Source organism: Malurus melanocephalus, unplaced genomic scaffold, assembly GCF_030028575.1.
Source record: "Malurus melanocephalus ecotype Western Australia unplaced genomic scaffold, MMel_1.1 scaffold_144, whole genome shotgun sequence".
Lineage (NCBI taxonomy): Eukaryota > Metazoa > Chordata > Aves > Passeriformes > Maluridae > Malurus > Malurus melanocephalus.
The window spans coordinates 1,604,661-1,624,670 of NW_026623376.1; the positions used below are offsets into that span (position 1 = coordinate 1,604,661).

Sequence of the window (20,010 nt, forward strand, 5' to 3'; positions counted from 1 at the left end):
TTCCTGTGGGATCAGAGGCCACTGACCAATGGGGATGGGAAATGCACAGCCATATACAAATAAATAAATAAATACTGAATTCATCCCTGGAAGAGTCCAAGGCCAKCTTGGATGGGACTTGGAGCAGCCTGGTCTMRGGRARGTGCCCCTGCCYRTGGCAGGGGGGTTGGARTGAGATGARYTTTATTGTTCCTCCCAATCCAAACCATTCTGTGATTCCATACAAAACAACCTGAAAGTGGTTTTGCTGCTTGCATCCATTGCCAATGACCATCAGTAAATCTGTTTATGGCACTCTGACTACCAGGCATTGGTTTATGTTGTGTATTCCCCCTGTGTTGCTGTACTTTAACCCTGCACGATGAAGTTCCCAATGCTCTGTGTTTGTTCTCAATGAAATCTGATTTATCTCCAGTGCTCTGCTCATCCGTGGGCCCATGATCCATCATTAATGAGGAGATAGAACACRAACCAGCTATTATGCCTTGGCAGGACAGCTAGGTGCTGTCTTCTGAGAGACTGGCATTCCCTTTGTGAGAGCAGCAAAGGGCTTTGTGCARAACAGTTGTTAAATTGTGTCAGGTTCACGCAGGTGTTGGTACAACACACAGCAGCTACAGGGGAGTGGAGCTGTGTGACAGCAGCATCTGAACTCTATTTGCTTCTGATCTTCATCTCTCCTGATCCACCCAGAATTATTTATCACACCTGATGACACCGGGGTGCTTGGTCTTTTGGAGATGCAGGTTTTCTTTAGCTGCATGTCTGGTGAAAGGCAATCCTGAAGCAAACATACCACATTGATTTCTACATAATGTTTAGGCACTTAAGATACAGAACAGAAGGACCTTTCACTCTGTACTCAATTGAGTAACATTAAAAAGCAGGAAATAGGTGCTAAAAGTGAACCTTGACAAATAAAACTGTTGTACTGCACTAATGAAATGCTATTTAAAGCGGTACATGAAGAAGCTTTTTAAAAGGAATGGAAAATCCCAAACAAATTTTTCCCTTCAAAGCAGATGATTTATGCTCTGATAAAATTAGATTTTTAGTTAAAGGAATTTGCAGTCATTAAATGGTGCCCATGAAATAAGTCTCATTTATAACCATCTGCTTTATGGCTTCTGCAGAAAAGTATTCCTCAGGCAGTGCATTCAAGAACTTCAGTGTCATTTTTATCAAAATAGTTTGGTTCTCCACTGATTACACTATTAAAACCTTTGAAACCTCTGTGTGATTTTTTTTTCAACTTTTTTTGAGACCAGTATCTTCTACTTCAAGGGAAGTTGTCACCTGGAGCTGGTACCATTTTGTTGTTTTTTAAGCCCTGCTGTGGTTGCCAGGTATTTTCCCTTTTTTTTTTTTTTTGTGTACCTTCCTGAAATCTTGAGCATTCCCAATGTCATTGGAGTTTCCTCCATGGAAGGGATGTTTTGGGGCACACACCAAGTGCTGCTGTTTTCTCAGGAATGAGAAGTGATGGTTTGCAGCCTGACCTCATGTTCTCCTGTTGCAGTTCTAGTAAGCTTTCCCTCTGAATCCTGCATCTGTGGTTTTTGGAGGGTTTTTTTTTGGTTTTTGGTTTTTTTGTTTTTTTGGTTTTTTTTTTTTTATAGTTTATTTTTTTTTTTTTTTTTTAATTGAAATAACTTGAATCTCTTCCTGTTTATAGTAATGTGATGCAGTATAGCATCAGGACCTATTTTTTTTATAGTTTATATTAATCAGAGCTTACAGCTGTAAGGGGAACAGAGTACAAGGAGAGAAACTTTGAAGACCATCCTTTGTCTTTCACAATCATTGCAGACATGGAAATAACAAGGGGGCATTTAATAACAGTGAGCTGACACTYGGATGTTTTTTTAATAGCATCTTGATAGCCTATTTCCTTTTGATCAATATAATAGTTGTAATTAGTTTTAGTGTTTCTAAGCTTTTGAACTGCAGAGAATTCAAACAGCTTGTTAAAGTGAGGGGCTCTGGGGAAGTTTAAAAGTGTTCTTCCCTTTTGCATCTATTGCGTRTGCACAGGCCTAATGATAGCAGCTGTAGCTGAGGTTTTTATCCTGTGCCCCACCTCTCAAACTAATATTTTGAAAAGCTCAGAGAGGTCCCTGGAGTATAATAGCCTGCACAGCTTGGAGCTCTGCTGCCTAAAGAGGATAAATGCTTTGAAGTCTGTACTAATCCTGAATRCCATTTTACGTATTGCTCAGGATCACTGAGGTAGCATCCTACAGAGAATAATGGCAGTATTTTTATAAGCAAATACTCATTTTTTTGTTTATCCCCCTCAGCTGACTTGAAGGGTGCTAAGGAGACAATTTCTGMTTTTCTGATCCTTCTCGAGTTTGGTGAAAGCTTTGTTTTTGGAGAAAGCAGCTCCTGGTTGTGTAAAGGAAAGAGAAGCAGCATCTGCTGCCTGCACAAGTGGTGACAGAGGACAATATAAACTGTCACTGAGTTTGGGCCAGGGTGGGTGATGTGAAATGGCTCCTGGGCTGGAGGAGACCTCAACTGTGGCTCTGTTCTGCACTGGAACTTTCTGGGAGGGGACAGGAGGCAGAAAAGAGCATTTCCATAGGCAGTGAATGGGTACCTACAGCCCTGCAGCGTGTGGTGCACAGAGCCTTCTCTTCTCCAGGATGAACAACCCCAACTCTCTCAGCTTTTCTCCACAGCAGAGGGGCTCAGATGGTCTCTTACAGTCCTTCACAATTCCACTRTTTCTAATATTGGCTGCAAGAAGTAACTCAAACGATGGAAATGTGGACATAATTGTAATTAACCCATAAATAATGTTATTACGTGGAATTAAGTATTCATTCCTGTGAAGTCTCACCATTAGTGTAAGCAGATAGTGTTGTCTGGAATGCAACACCTTTTGAGACAGTGTCATTTTAAAACAAGTTTCTGTATTAGACATAGTTGTGATTTGCAAAAAAAAAAAAAAAAACAAAAAGGGATATTATGTAGGTGTGCATGGTTTGAATTGAGCTCTCAGCTTTAAGTATGAGTAGTCCAGTGGCTTTGAAATTWTTCAGATATTTGAACAACTCTCTGCTAAAAATATCTGTAATGGCTCCTCCCTCCTCAAACCCAAATCTTTAGTGTAGTAATAAYAACCCTCCTAACTGCTCCTTTTTAACATCAATAGAGAAAAAAAATCCCTTTTCAAGACAGATGTTGTGTTTTACACTGTAATTTATCACACAGTGATGAATCATTTTAGGTGTTGTATTTATCCATTGAGTACCTGTGCACAAACTGAAATGTATGCTTGTAATTACTCCTCAGTTACTGTATTGAGCTTTGTAGATGTTTCTCTGGGTCAGTGACTAATGTTTTAGGGGGGTTTGTTCATCCTGCCTTTGAAGAATTCTGTATTTAATAAAAAACACCACAAAAAAATTCTCTTTTTCCTTATAGGACTCCAGAAGGTTTGAMGTTACAAGAAGAAAAGGTAGGAAAATCAGTTTTCTTTCAGTGTGTGTGTTGGTGTTGACTATTCTTGCAGTAACTTTTTTAAACAAGCATGAGTTCACACACTTGAAAGGTTGTGCTGCTGTGGGATTCCCAACAGTCTGTGCCTGGCACTTGTCTGRCAGTTCTTAGTGTTGCAAATTGTAGAATTTTTTTTTTTTTTTTTGAGTGAAAAGCTGCTCTTTTAGCACAGAACTGCATGATGGTGTTGGGTGTGCAAGTCAAGGTTTGGGTGCTGACAGGACATCTAAATGGCTTTAAGCTTAAGGAGGATAACTAAGATTAAATATCAGAAGACAGTCTTCCCTGTGGGGGCAGTGGGGTTCTGGCACAGGGGTCCCAGAGAAGCTGTGGCTGCCCCTGGATCCCTGGAAGTGTCCAAGGCCAGGTTGGACAGGGCTTGGAGCAGCCTGGGATGGTGGAAGCTGTGTCTGCCCATGGCAGGGATGGAACTGGGTGAATTTTAAGGTCCCTTCAAACCCAAACTGTGCCGTGTTTCTGTGATGATCTCTGCCCCAGGAGTGTTTCAGGGAGGAAAAGGTGCAGATGAGGTTTTCCCTCACCAGCCCAGCACAGCTCCACCCCGGGGTTCATGGATGCTCCGGGAGCTCTGCTGGGGCTGTGCCRGGAGCGGCTCCGCGATGGCTCCGGCAGCTCAGGGAGGATCGGCCGAGAGCGAGTTCTGGTTAGCATTAATTTTGATTTTGTCCAGCAGATGTTTTCCAGATCAGGCAGTTGCTTTCCTCATCTGTCTTGGTTGAGTGTGAAGAGGGTGGCACTCTCCTGTTGAGTGGATKAATGCATTCCCTGGATTAATGCATTCCTGGTCCCTTCCAGCAGCTCCTGAATTGCCTCAGGCAGCCCGTGTGTTGGGAAGAGGCTGCAAGTGTTTTACTGCATAAGCAAAGAAGGTCAGGTCCAAGGGTAACATGGCATTTGGACAAATAATCTCCATTTTTTAATTTTAGTGGTTGTTTTTTTTTTTGTGGTTCTTTTCTTCTGTGAGGCTGAGGCAGCAGAGAGGCTTGAATTAATTAAAAATAGAGCTATTGCTAAAGGTGAGATCTGTTTAGTTTAGATGTCCAGTGCATGCGTGTGTTTGATCACGCTTTTGCCACTCTTCATGAAGAAATCCAGTTTTATTGTGCTTCCCTCAATTCAGACTGAGGAGGGCTTTTGGGTGGGTCAAGGCTGCTTTGAGGTGCAGAAGAGCATTTTGGTATTCTGGATGTGGACACATTTCAGCCATGCTCTGGCTCTAGACTGTGCTGCAGTTCAGTGTAGCACAGATACAGAATCCAGCCATGTGCAAATACCTCAGCTCCTGTTTCAGGTCTGAGTTCTGTTTCCAAAGTTTCCTTCCCAGTGAAAGTAACCAACACATATGAGAGCTTAAAGATGGGAATTTTCAAAGCCAGGATTGAGTTTATAGATCATGTGGGTGCTTAGGGAATGTTACTTTGGAGCAATAACTGGRTTTGCAGATCAGTGCCTCAAGACACCAAATTTCCAGGCTAAGTGAGGCTGATTTCTTGTTGCTTTCAGAGGATGGGTAAGACTTGACTTTCATTTGGAGGGGTAAAACCATAAATCTTTTAGAAGTGAATTCAATATAGTGAACTTCTCTGTCAGAAGCTTCTTAGATCCATGGCTGGAGTGAAGGGGATGGCAGTTGAGGGCATTAAGATATGTAGATAAATTGGGCTTATGCCCAGCAAGGCAATATATGAATTATCAAATCTGTCCAAAGAACTGCAAACTCYTCAGAAGTCAAGAAAATGCTAGCAAACATGGTAAATACCTCTTGATCACAAAAGCCTGTGGATTTGCAGAGCTACCTGGGGATTTGCAGCAATGATTAAGCATCTTCCTCTCTGGAGTTATTCCTCAATAGTGCCTATAAAATAATTCATTTAAAGGCTCCTTCAGAAACCTCTTCAGTATTGAAATGTGCACAGAGCAGATACCATTTGGTGCCAGGAAAAAAATAACAGGAAGGTCAGAATGTTTATTACACACACAAAAGGATTTATTATAAATGTTGTGATATGGCATGAGGTGACTAAGATTCAGGCCTTTTTTCCCCTTAAAATGGTAATTTCTGTGGATCATGGTTTTTACCTGAGGAAATGAGATGATTGGAAAAGATTGGAAGGGTGCAGGTTTATCCATGTTCTGTTTTCCTGGTGGAAGTTTTGACTTTCTCTTGAAAAGCTGAAAAACTAAAAAATATCTCATAGAAACACCCACAAAGGTGAGAGCTCAGCAGACTTACTGTGTCTGCTTTTGTTATCCCAGGCTCATGGATGATCCAAGATGYTTTAAAAATGAGCTTTTGGTGAAAGGAGGGGCAATCCTGGTTTACACTTTTCAGAATTTTTCTTTATTTTGGGACAAAAGGTTTGAGTCCTTTAGATTTAAAGCAGACACTTTTCTTTCAAAGGGAACAAAACCTTGATTGTTGTTGAGTGTGAAAACACTCTTTTTTTCCTTATTTTAGCTGTGGATGAGTGTAGTTAAACTGGGAAGCTTTTGGTTTCCTGAGTGTCAGGATTGCATATGCTGGAGAAATTCTGAACCTGCTCCAAAGCCCATTAGAGCGAATGAATGGTTTTTCTTTGACTTCCATGGCATGAGATCAGCAGTAATTACATGATCTTTTAATTACTGTGGTATGGAGGGGAGATACTGCCCGGACTGCAGCTGGCAGCCACCTCTCAGTGATGTTTGGAGACTGATTTTCTTCTCAATTGAAATGGAAATGGCTGCACAACTGTTTTGTTCCTGGGATGCCTAACTGGTGTGTAAATATTACCCTTTTGGACTAAAAATATTTTTTTAACCAAAAAAAAACCCCTCAATCTAGGATTGGATTAGAAGCTGCAGGAATATTTTCCTAAATTGAGTTGAAATTTGGCTCTGAGTGGGTCATACATATGACCCACTGTGGTATCCATCTGTATCATGCTCATGCAGTGGAAACCAGAATATGGGGTAGGGTGCCAGGCTTTGAAAACAAACAAGCAAACAAACTCCCAACCAGCCAAAAAACCTAAAAAACACAAACTCAAGAAACCCCAGCATGTCATAAACAAGCAGAGAATTTGAATACCATCCCCGCTGTATTGCTCTGTCGAACTAAAATTTGAGGGGGTAAATTTGAGCTGGCAGACCTTTTTTCACTGAATCTTTTCCCTTTTCTCATTTTTATCTTTTTTTGTAATTTTTCCTGCCCTTAGTGCACAGGAAAGGAGAACTGAGCCGAAAGGTGAATAACCTGCACGCTTCCATCAACTGCCCAGGGTAGGATAATACAGGAGAGGAGATGGGGAAGAGTGAAACAGGAGTAGAGGGCTGGGAGAAGCAGCAGTTTGGGCAGAGCATGTGGACACAACAGGATTTAGTGAAAAGGATGTAGAGCCAGAATATGGTTGGGGTTGGAAGGAACCTTGAATCCCATCCTGTTCCATCCCTGCCAGGGCAGGGACACCTTCAACTACCCCAGGTTGCTCCAAGCCCTGTCCAAGCTGGCCTTGGGCACTTCCAGGGATTCAGGGCCAGCCACAGCTTCTCTGGGCAACCTGAGATGACCCTCAGAGGGAAGAATTTGTTCCTAAAATGTGCCTAACCTGAGGAGAAGACCCCATGCAGAAAACTGKGAGACTGAAGGGTATGTGTTAGATTGGAAGGAACACAGGACCAAGCTCTGCAGAGAGCACATGCAGACATTTGGCTGGACAGTGGCAGGGCTTAGTTTTAAAGGTTGGTGAGTTTTCCCTGTGTAATGAGTGTGCATGAGTGTCTGATCCTCACCTGTTGCTGCAGATTGCACCAAACAACTTATCTGTGTAAAAACCACATCCATTTGTGTCCATCAAACTCCCCATGTCTGGCAGAACACAGCCTCCAGTGGTTTCCCCAATTATTTTAGTGGCAAGAACACAGGAACTAATTCTGCAACTTCTGCAGCTGACAAATGTTGCCATTTCTGTTGGCACTGTGGAGCTGAAGGATGCTCAGAACCAGAACAAATTGTCTGCTGAGTGGAACTATGCCCAAGCATATGTATAGTCACATTAAGCATAAAGAGCCAGGTCTTCTGTAGATGGAAATAAGCAAAGCTCTGCTGAATTAATGGACCACCTTTGCTTTTTACTAGCTGAGGATCTAGCCCAGGCACTTAAAACTTTTAATTTGTTTTTATGTTGCTCACAATCATCCGTTCAACAAATTAGTGTCAAAAGATGCCTCTGAAACCATTCAGCCAAGAAATGTTCAAGCAAATTGCTTCTGCTCTGACCATATAATCTTATTAAATGAGATGCAACTCCAGATTTATTTAGACAGATGACATCACACAGCCATAAAAATACAAACTTTAAATATCTGCTTTGAATTAAAAGGTTGATACTTCTCTGAAGTTTTCACAAGTGGATGTATATATCTGTGTATATAATTATAGTTACACAGACCTCATTGTTACACTGTGATTCCAAATCACAATGAGGGGCAATAGGATATGTTGCACCCAGAGCTCTCCCAAGTTGCCAGAATTTTACTGAAATATCTCTACATCAGTTAGCAGTGGTAGAGGATCCAGCCAAAAGCTTAAGAAATATTTCATTACTTGCCACTTGACATCAATTCTTATGTCTTGGATGAAAAACTGACTCGTGGTTATAAAACGGTCATGTCCTTTAGAAATTCTATTTACTTAATCCTTTCTTTTTTGCCCACTTCAAGTTTTTGCCTCTCCATGGAAGACGACAGGCACTCCAAAATTGGCAGGAATGATAAGTTGCTCTTCTCAAATCCTTCAGGAGCACAAAGTGGTCAGCTGTAATTACTTTTGTAGTAAATCATCTATTAATTTCCCATTATGTTGCTTTTGTTTCATGTTTCTGGAGTCCAAAAATTTTGGTTTTTTTTCTTTATGACTTGGTCAAAACCCACCAAAAATCAGTAGCTGTGCCTGTGTTGCTCTTTAGAAGCAATTTGGTTGTGTGCCTATCCCTGTTATATCCAGATAACATGTATAAATAAATAATTGTATATGTATGCTCTGTATAAAGTTGGATGCTCAGAAACACACTGGCTGTATTTCAGCACATGCCTTCGGAGTTTGAAGGGCAGCTTTTACATTAAAATACCTGTTTTGTTGAGTTACAAGTTGGAATATTTTCCATTGTTTATTACACAAGTTTTAACAATTACTCAGTCTTTACTTTCAACCAAGTTTTCTTGTCTTTGTCCATCTCAGCTGCTTTRTTTTTCATAGAGAGTTTTATTWTCTCTGGCTTTGCCATTCACATGAYAACATATGCMTTGAAATGTGTTAGCCAGGGAAGGATATTTGGGTCAAAATATTAAWCTGATGTTCAGTTCCTGTGTTTCTAAGTGTGAGAAACCACAGTTTCTYGGCATTTTTTGTACCTCATCCCACTTGAACAGCCCTGCCCTAGAAGGGGCAAAGTTGTTTGCTCCCACACATCTATCAGCAGTGGTGTTTAATTATAACCTGGCATATTTTGTGCTTTTAAGAGGCAGGAATTAAAAGAGGGAGTAAAACCATGTGGAGGGGGAAGAACCTCAAATAATCAACAGATTAGCCAGCATTAGGCACAGCAGTAAATTAAATAGGAATGTGAATGCTGCTGGGCAGTCTTGCTGTTGCTGTTGGTATTACATGTCTGGGATGAAGAGCAGGGAATTGTAACTGAGCTAGGGAGTTCCTGAACCAAATGGGGCTGGTTTTGGTGCTCACATTTGGCTGACAAATGGCTGTTTGTTCATTGAGGTGGATTATTTCTGAAAATGTGAGTGGTTTAGCCCAGCTTTGCCRTAGGCACAGCAAACCCCTTGCATGCCCAGCTCTCTGCCTGGTGGAAGCAGAGTGGTTTTGCAGAGTTAAGGTTCTTGTAAATGGATCCATCAGTTTCTGTAGTTAAGCACTTCGGGGCAGGAGGAGGAATGAATTCTCTTCATGGCCGAATGGGCATGACTGTTTAGTAAGTAAATATAATAGAGTGTGGCTTTGCCAGGGCAGCAGATTGATGGACCTGAAGGAGCTGAAGTGAAAACTTCTTGAGTGGCAGGAAATCAGGAAGCTGTTTCCAGCAGCAGAYTGGATCAAGGAGCTTGCAGACAAGCTTAGGAAGTGGACAGACTTCAGTYCCCAGTGTGGGAAGAGGGAGAAGATGGAGATGAGCCAGAAACCTGTGAGACCTTGTGAGGATTTACAGAGAAATACAAAATAACACATATATGTATTCCAGACCACCATATAGMATAAATAAGTATCCCCAGTGCAGAGTGCTGAGGTTGGATGTGCCTGAAGGCATCTCTCTTTTTCCATCTAAAATCAGAACAAACTGTGCTGGTTTGGCAGCTGAAAAAGCTGCTTGTGCTGTTGGCTTCTGTCATCCCTCGACTCCACAAACTTCTCTGATTTCCAGCTAAACTGGGCAGTTTTTTGGAAGATGCCACTTTGTCCCACAAACCTATTTTTGGCTGCATCTTCAGCTCCTCCAAAGCACTTTTATCCAGCTGACCCAGAGCAGTGGAGTAGGACTGGTTTGCATGGGTCTTCTGAGATAATCTGTCTTTAAGAATAAGAGAACACATTTTCAGACAAATGGGCTTTTCTTGTTTTGAGTATTSTTAGCAGCAGCCAGGTTGAAATACACAGGTTTGAAGTCATGTTGGATTTGATTWTTTGTTGGTTGAAAGAACAGTGGTGCATTGTTCTTCTATGAAATACTACTTTTGTGTCCAGCCACATAASTCTGGTGAAATTGTGCTTTTACAGAGAGCATTGCACAATGTGGAAACCCCTCTCACATGGAGCAGGTGTGTGGTGCTTGCRCACGATTTTGAAAGATGCAAACTCACTGTAAACCCAGAATTTTTGGACCAGCTATAACATAAACTCATCTGTTAGGGTTGAATAAAAAACTGGCAGCAGCTGTTTCTGATAATGGCAGTATAATTTAATATGCAAACACTCTCCAACAAATCAGTTAATGCAGCATGTCTTGGATATTAGAAAAATGAGTAAACTCAGACTTTGAGACAAAAGACCCAGAGTCCAGGATCACTTATGGGTCCAGTCAAGTTTTTGAGTCATGATTTTTGACCGTGCTGCTGATCTGCTTAATGTATAAGAGCATGGTGTATTTTCAATTTCAGACTTAATAGGTTTCAACGTGCCATTTCTTCCTGAACTGAGCTTTAACTGTAAGGCAGAGCAATTAGGTTAATATTTTCAGAGTTTCAACTCACTGCTCAAATATGAGCTAAAAATAAGAGAGAAATAACCCTCTATGTGCTCTGTTAGTTCAGGGTCTTTCTCCCAGGTGGACGTGGCCTCTGCCTGTGGGAGGTGCAGGTGTTGATCCTGTCACTGGGTTAGCCCAGTGGGGGTGCTGGTTTGTGGTGGGAGGCTCTAAGGGGGCTCTGGTGACCACTCCTGGAGGTGACCAGGGCAGGGGATGAAGCTGTCAAATATCTTTGTGGTGCTTAAGTATGGGGCTGTTATGTTCTTCCACCACATCCCACCCTATGGGGTCACAGAACCCCAGAATGGGTTGGGTTGAAAGGGACTTAAAAGGTCATCTTATTCCATCCCCTGCCATGGGCAGGGACATTTCTATCATCCCAGGCTGCTCCAAGCCCTGTCCAACCTGGCCTTAAACACTTCAGGCAGCCACAGTTTCTCCCAGCAGCCTGTGCCAGGGGCTCACCGCTCTCACAGAGAAGAATTTTTTCCCCAATAGGATGTGACGAATGAACCACTCAGGTATTTGTTGCCATAGCCATGTCCCTGCTGCCACAGCAAGGGCTCTGCTAAAATTAGTGGTTTTCAGGGGGCCCTGCTTTGTGTGTAAATGGTTCTTTTGGACTTTACATTTCTAAGCAAGATTTCATTTCAGTAATTAGCATGTGTCAGTATATTTTTTTAATAAGAACTTAGGAGCCTGTAAAATGGTCCAGTTGTTCTTGGTGCTTGGGAAAGAAAAATCTGCTCTGTGTAAGGTAATGTAATTACTTTTCTAAAGGAGCTTTTATTATGCACCTAACTGCACATTTACTGTACTTGATAGACCCAAATAAAACCAGAACAGAATGAATAAGCCATTTTGGTCCATTGGGTAAATAAAAGAGCTAAAGCATTTATAAATATGTATTTAGTCAGCAGAGCTGATTGGCCACTCTGAAACTGCTCCAGTGTCTCAGTAATCCAAGTTTAATAGCCTTCCATAAATATTTCCTTGTTTGTCATGAGGCAGGAGTTATTTATCCATGCCATGCTGCTTGTCTGTGTTTGATGAGATCTTTGGAAGAATATCAGACAAGTTTGTTGTTTTGCATATAACAGATAATGGGCACTGTGTGTTTATGAAGTAGCRTGAGAATGATCCTCATATTTTGTCCGCGTCTCCTCCTCATTATTATCCTTGCCTCTCCCTCRTAGGTGGTATGTCTTTTTKTCATTCTTTTTACTCATTTAGTGARGTTAAGATGTGCCTTTTTTCTGCTGAACCTGTAAGTTCTGTCTGATAGAGTRTCTCCAGCAATGTGACAATCTCTAGGGCTGAATATCAGCCCAGCTGCTTTTTCTAATTGAGTGTAAAACTATTTGACATATAACATAAAACTCATCCAGTAATGAATAAATGMAACCAGGGTGAAACCAGCACGTGTGGAAAGTGCTTCTGGACCTGTAGACTTCCAGGCGAGTTCCTTCCAAAGGTGTAAGTTGGATTTTGGCTTTTAAATGTGTTCAGCACAGGGGACCATCTCTGTTGAGGTTATCAGTGTATCTGTTCCTGGGGTTTGTGTGCACAACAGTTGTTGCAAAGGCTGAAATCTATCTTGTGCAGCCAGCAGATAATAGCATCAAGTTATGCTCTAGCTTGGAAAATAAAAAATACAAGAAAAAAAGTGATGTGTTTTCCATCTGCAGATTTGGAAGTTTTTCAAAATGTCACTTCTTACAAGATTTCAATTTAGTTTCTCATTGCAGCTGCAAAGCAGGTGACAGTGGCATGCAGTGCCCCTGCCCCTACTTGTTTTGCTTTTCCCATTGAAATTCTATGATGTGAATTGCCTATAATAGGATCTTTTTTTCTTTTTGTATCTGARTGCTTTAAAGAATAACTTTTCTCTCAGTTACTGAAGTTAGTGTTTTTTTGTTATCCTGGTTTTTATTCTGTAGAATTATTTCTTCTTTACCCATACTTGTTTTTCAAATATTATCAGTTTCCCCTAAATTATATAATAATCATATTTAGCTTTGAACTCCTATTGCCTGTTAAATACAGACATTCATCAGCTGCTTTTAACAAAATCAACGTTGTGGCAACCCTTATTCCCTGGGAAATAGAATCAGTGAAGCCAGAAATTGGAATCAGCCCTTTGCAGCTCCTCTGCTGTTATCAACACGTCCAACTCTGCTGGCACCCGTGTCAGTGAGGGATGATCCACTGCCAGAGACATTTCCATGGGAAAACACCAGTCTGTGCACAGAGAGGGTGGCTGTGGTTWGAGCTGATGTCCCAGCCTGTGGGGTGTCTGTGTGTGCACCCTGAGATGCTGATGGCACTTCCCAGTGTGCAGGATTTGGGATCCAGCTACATCTGAACACTGCAGCCATGAAATAACAGAGTGAGCCACGGAAAATTCTGATAAATGAAGACACACATTCTTCTAACTCTGTCCTAGTGCTTGAAGCAGTGACTTTCAGCAGCAGACAGGATGAGCCTGAGGCTTTGTCAGAGGGCCTGATGGTCCCACTGCTCAGGATGGCAGGGCTGATGTGCCTGTTCCTGATGCTGACCTTGGAATGAGCAGCTGGAGTCATAGAAAAGTTGGAGAGATGTGCAGGTTCTTAGATGCTTGCAAAGCCAGTCTGGGTTTTGCCATCATGGTGGTGAACTGGCCAGCCTGGGCTGCAGTTTGTATACTGGGTATGGGACTGTAAGAGCTTCCAGTGGGCTGGGGGGTCTCAAAACCAGTAGGGAGCAACTCTTTGCTGTAAGGCAGAACATATGAATTAAGACAAAGCCCTTATCAGTACATTAAATGATCCTGAAAGCCCTGACTGTTCCTYAGTACTATGTAAGGTGTCCTAATTAGAGCTAAATCTTCACGTAAAGGTAGCAGTAAAGGAGCAGAGACAGCAGAAAGCCTCTCTTTTCCTTTTGGGTATRTAATGAATGCTTCCTGAATGCGGAAGTTTGCATTTGGGTGACACTTCTAAATATATTCCAAACAGGTCAGCTGGGTTAGAGGCAGTGCTAAGTGATCATTTTCAGTGAGTCACAGAGTTTGTATTATCGCTGGATCACCCTAACATGTCCTGGGAAGTGTGGAGATGCTGGTGAAGTAATTGGATTCTGAGTGAACTTCTAAAATATTTTTGTTTGACTGTGAGACAATGCTGAGAATGGCTCTTACCCCTTTTTAATGTTCGCCCAATGTAAATAACATCACCAGAACAAATCCTGCCTGATCTGTGTCGGGCACTGCAATTCCCTCTTCAAAGGAAGCGTGTTCATCASGCCTTGTTTATCACAGCCGAGCTGTGCTCCCTCTCATTAGATGATCCCATCATCRTTCAGGCATCTTTTACTGAGCACCCTCTTGTATTTTAAAACAGAAATAATAATTACAGCCCTCTGTCTTTCCTTTCACCCCTCTGCCTTTCCAGCAGGCAGCAGCTCTAATGTGATTATTTCTCAGGATGCTGTTTGTTCACTGGAGGGTGAGGCTGGTCCTGTTGGGAGATCGGCGCTGCTGGCCTCGCTGAACGCCTCTGCACAAACGTGGATTTCTCTCTCTTTGGGAAACCTGTGGGATTATTTTCAGTTTCAAATGTCACAGCAATTAATATTTGGAATGACATAACTGAAACATGTTTTATTGCATTCATTTAACAACTGGAACATGATGAAAATCATTAAAAGTATCCGACTTATTTTCCTTTGCGTCGAGGAGCTAATTTTGACTCAGTCCTTTACTGGCAGAGTTTCCATCTCACTTTCTTCATTTTGTAGCAATAATTTTCAGGCCTTCCTGAAACCAAACCTGTCGTTGGTTCTTTCAGTGTATTCCTGGGGGACAAGAGGATTTCTGTCAAAACAGCAGAACAGTTCCTTCCAGGACRCTAACTGGCAGCAGGGAGGGGCGGGGAGGGGGCGCACGGCTGGGTGTGTGCGTGCCCCCATTGCTGATGTGCTGATCAGCACACGGCTGGTGTGAGCAGGGCTCTCCAGAGAGAGCCAGCTCCAGCGGGAGAGCCATTAATATCCAGCCGTTCTGTCAGTGGGAGCTAAGCATAGTGCACTTATTTAATTTAGACATTAAATCTCTTTCTTAGCACAAACAAACACTCCTTCGCTGGCTTAAAATTCTCCCCGGCAGCTGYGCGGACGGAGCTTTTGTCTGCAAGTCTGCTCTTTTGGGAAGGGCTCAGAGGGGGAGGTGATCACAGAAATACAGAATTGCTAAGGTTGGAAAAAGCCTCCAGGATTGTGGAATCAGGCATTAACCCAGCACTGTCCCTGGGAGCTCTCCCCAGCCCTGTGCTGACCCGTGCTGGCCGCTCGCTGCTGGACTSAGTGCTCTGAAGCTCCAAAGGCTTCAGGTCGTGAATCCCTGAAAGGTGGTTGGTCAGAGCTGCTCTGTTCAGTTTGCAGTTGAAATAAATAAGCAAAAAGTCAACCCCAAACGAGGTGTTTTTAGCTCAAGTGCAAAATCCGATCTCCAACGTGTAAAGAAGCACCCTCTAGCATTACTTATAGCTAAAGTCTGTTTGAGCAAGGATAAGATAAATTAGCTAATAATTATCAAAACTGGAACTAATGCTGACTTAAATACAACCAAGTTTTATTTATTTTTTACTTCTGGTGAGAAGGGATGAGTTCAGATTTTGCCTCTTCATGAACAGAGATGAAGCTAAACTTTGTCTAGATCTGCAGTGAAACAAATTCCTCACTATTTGATGCTACACAAACCGCAGTAAAAATAGATATTTTCCACAAGTACCACCTATGTTAGTATTTCTTTTTAATTACTGGAATGCTTGCTGGTACAATCCCTGTTTTCCTAGAGGCAATGCCATATGACAGAAAGAAGATCTGAGGTTTCCAGGAACATACCCATGAGCTACAGGGAAAGTTTTACACAGCAAAGGGTTGGGTTTTGTTTAACAAGATTCAGTTAGTCCTTGAGAGAACACACAAACTTTCTATTTTAAGGTCAGATAAAAATCTGTTTTCTGTGCTGGTTATTTWTCAGGCAGGAGAATATGAAGGTCAAGGTTTGTAGGGAGAAGAAATATCTTCCACTAGAGAGAAGGAAATTGGGGGAGCTGTTGAGCAGAGGAACTSATCATCAGGCCTAGAACATTAATGGCAACTGTCAGATAGTGAATTCACTCGCTTTATACTTGAACAGAATTTGCTGGTTTTAAAGTTAGAGTAAACACAGTCTTTTTACTTGCTATCAGAATCTAATGATGTGTGTTTGCCAGCTCTTAGGATAAAAATGGCTTTCAGGTCTCCTGTTCTTATCTACTTCGTCTGTTTTTTGGGGTTTTTTTTAGTTTTGGTTTTTTTTTTTTTTTTTTCCTTATTATTTTTTTAATCTTTCCTTTTAGAAGGAAGAAATAAAGATGACTTTGGAGARTGTTTTCTGTAATGCCAAGTGACTGTAGGACTAAGATAAGAGTGTGATTTGGCAGCAAAAGCTTTGGGGGTACACTGCAATGGGGSAGATGACAGAGTAGTCTGAGATGGGCATATTTCCTTTCTACTTTATTTACCTCCTAGATTACAATTTAGACTTCATGCTTTGGAATTTTCTTGTTGATGGCAGGGACAGGGCCTTCCTGCTGTGAGTTCATTCTGTCCTCTTGAGAGTGGGRCCAAGGTTCGCATCCATGTAGGGGTAATGTGTGCCATAAAGAGTGCTGCTGACTTCATGCTGTCACATGGAATGGTTTAGATTGGATATCASGGAAAAATTCTTCACTGRAAGGGKTGTGAAGCCCTGGCAGAAGCTGCCCAGGGCAGYGCTGGAGCCCAYATCCCTGGAGGAGTTTAAAAGGTGTGTAGATGTGKCACTTGRGGACAGGGTTAGTGGTGGGTTTGGCAGTGCTGGGTCATGGGTTGGACTCAATGATCTTYGAGATGTTTCCCAACCTAAACWTTTCTCTGTTTCTGTGCTTCATGTGTGGGTGAGAGCATGGGGATKGCAGCTGAGTGCCCAGTGTGTGGCACAATCTCTGCATTAGCTGTCTGGGGTATTATTTTGCCCAGAGCTAGGTCTTATTTGGGAGCTGGGTTGATAGAAATTAAAATTCATGAAGCAGACCCTCTGACCAGATGATGTTTGTCAGGGTGTGATGCTGCATTCCCAGATCCCAGTCTCTGCCTGTGGGTGCAGCCAGGCGGGCCAGCTGGCACCGAGAGGTGAGGGGTTTTGCTGTAATTTCAACTTGTTTCATGCCCTCAGACCTTGTTCAGGATTTAACAGGAATTAATTCTCATAGAAGAAGTAAAAAAGGTACGATCACTTCTTCGGTGATGCATTTTCCCTCAATTTTTTCTTCTTCTCCATCCTCTGATAGGAAAAAACACATGAAAACAAGGTTTAGTGGAGTGCAAACATCACCAGAGTTGGTGTGATTTCAGAGATAAAATCAGCTGAAAACTAATTACCATAAATATTTAGCTTTATAATACTGTCACAAGTGTCAATATCCTGTAATCTGAAAGTCATGGTGTGCCTTTCTCCTTACAGAGTTCTAGTGGATCCTTTAGGTCTCGCTGCCTGGCGATTGTTGCTGATCCAACTCTATTGACTCTGAGCTCTAAATAATTTAAATTGTGTGCTTACATTAGGAAAAAAAGGCAAGAAACTAAAGTAGCAGAATATTGTGCATCACTAGAGTGCAGCTTTTGTCATTTCCCTCTGTAATTGTTTCTTAGTTTCCAAGAGAGATGTGACCCTCTGAGAGAGATGTCCTGGTATTAGTGAGGTTTGCAGCCCCACAGTTATTTGTAATTGCATAATTATTTATCTGAAAAAGTGAGAGTTTTTTTACGTGGTGAGAAGAAAGCTTTTCTCTCTAGGTGGGACTAATGTGGAGAATGTTTTTAGTGTATCACCTGGAGGAGGAAAATGCACAGGAAGGAGTTTTTGCTGCTGTTTCTTGGTGCTGTTTGTATTTTGTTTTGAAGATTGGGAGCACAGCAAAGTGGCTGATCGTTGAGGGTCATGAGCTAAGACCCCATCCCTGACACTTCATCTCTTACTAAAGCTTTTGAGGAAGCAAACCAAAACATCATGAACTGAACTGTGCTGGTGCCTGAGAGGYTCCATCTATTCTGGTACTTCCAGTAGCAGAGGCAAAGTATAAATTTTATGAGAGTGGTTAAAAATACTCCTATTGATTCCTGGAGCTTAGTTCGTCTCAGTGATTTCTCTGTACGCAAACCTCATTCAGTTGCTATTTTGTGCCTTTGTCGTGATTTCAGTGAGGGAAGTGTAAAGGGAAGGTAATACCAATTGATCTGAGCACAAGCTGTAAGTGGAAAAGCAGGCTTGGCTTTGGAAAGAGCAGCAGGGAGATGCTGGCTCCTCTGGGATGCTGGTGCTCCARTGCTTTGTCCTGTATCAGCATTGCTTGTGCTGAGGGTATGGATTTACTGGGTTTGTGTGCATTATTTCATCAATAAGTTGCTTTACTTTGGCAAGTCAGGGTGTAATTGATAAACCTGTTGTTTGGTCTTAATGGATTTGGAGGCCCTAAGATGTATCTTGAGTTTCATGAATCTAAAACCTATAGCTGAGTAACTTGGCTGCAGAAATAATTCAACTTCTAGTCACACAATTTTGAAGACACCAGGAATTCTTTGTATATTTATGTTGACTATGTATAGGTTCTCATATGGATTTCAGGGTTTTATATTGAATTTTATTGACTGTTGGGTTTTTACCCTAAAAGTCACAGTGTTATCTGAATCRCAGCAAGTAACCTTTCTCATGTGTGAAATGGGGATAACACTGGGTAAACTTAGAAACGTTGCGTGGGGTGGTGGAAGTATTTTGGTCTCTTTAAAATAAAGCTGTGTGCGTGTGTGCCAGCGATGTACTTTGCTTTCTGCCCAGGTTCAGCTGATGACACTTTGTGGATCAGTGACAGGGCCAGGTACAGCAAGCTGCTGAAATTATTGATGGGTTGGGGGCCACTGTGATGGCTGGGTCAGAACTTGCCTGATATTGATGTGTGGAGTTTGAATATTCCTCAGCAGCATCCCTGGCAAGATCTGCCCGACATCTGACTCAAACTCAAATCACTGAGACAGGGGGGTGGACAGGCTGTCCCTCAGACTGTTGTCCCCTGCTGATGGATGTGTAGAAGGAAATGCTTGTGGCAGGACCACGATGTGCCCATCAGAAACCCAGAGAGGTTTTGTGTCCTGTGGGGACCTCTGTGCTGGGTAAGGGCATCATTTGCTGTGCTCKTCTGGTCCTTTATCCAGTAGGGCTCCTTTCTGTGACACAGTTCAGGCTGAAATGTGTCTGATCATGTCAGATGTTAAATGTAAAATTATGTGGAACATCTTTGAGAACCTCATTAAAATGTCCCTGGGTCCAGCTGCACTTGCAGTGCAATACTGCATCATGTGTGGGTGGGCGGGGAAAGGCATCCTTCAAGTCTCTTAAGAAAGAGCTTCAAAACTCTTCTATGCAAGAATACTTACTGGCTAAAGGAAAGTTGCTGGTATCCCCCGTGAAAGCAGCAGCAAAATGGAAAGGCTGCCAGGGACCCTGCTTGCTGCAGGAAGGGAAACTGGGAGGGAGATCCCCATTTCTATCCTGTAACAATTAGAAAGGGTGACAGGGAGGAATGAGTGGAATGAAAGGGAAGCAAGTGTTTGGGAAGGCAAAAGCCCCAAACGAAAACCTGATTGACTTAGTGATTTATGGAGGTCAGGCAATGACTTCCAGGAGTCTAGGAGATGGATATGCTTTCTGCAAAAATTGTTGAGCAGCTGCTGGTGCTTACTCATGCTTTCCACAGCTTTTCCTGTGTGCATGTGTGGAGCCAGTGGTTATCCTGTTGAAGGACTCAAAAGAAAATGCTTGACATCCTTAGGTTCACTCTAAAGAGAGCACAGGGTATTTTRGCATGGCACACCATAACAGATGTTAGCATCCTTTCAATGCTGAAAGCTTGCTGTGTGCTCTGTCCACAGAGCACTGCTGGCCTCACTTCTGCATGGAAAACCATCCTTCTGCCCCAAATTTCCCTGGAAGCCATGGCCTCGTTCCCAGGACCCTGCAGCCTTGCTGTGGGCCAGGTCTGTTGGCTGAGCTGCCCTCCCTCCCTCCCCTCAGCCCGTGCTGCTCGCTCTGGCAGCAGCAGTGGGAGTTGTGTGCTCGGCTGTGTTTGCAAATTTGGCCTTTTGCTGCTTGGTCTCCCGTTTTGTTGACGGCTGGAGAGATCATACA

At 42.5% G+C, this 20,010-nt stretch overlaps 1 protein-coding gene across 1 annotated transcript in view; it reads left to right on the top strand.

Moving 5' to 3' along the window:
• Positions 1–20,010, top strand: part of FSTL4 (follistatin like 4) — a 200,377-nt gene that overhangs the window by 7,391 nt on the left and 172,976 nt on the right. Inside the window, exon 2 of the mRNA XM_057371342.1 lies at positions 3,433–3,466. Coding sequence (XP_057227325.1) covers positions 3,433–3,466 — 34 coding nt within the window. The remainder of the gene's footprint in view (positions 1–3,432; positions 3,467–20,010) is intronic.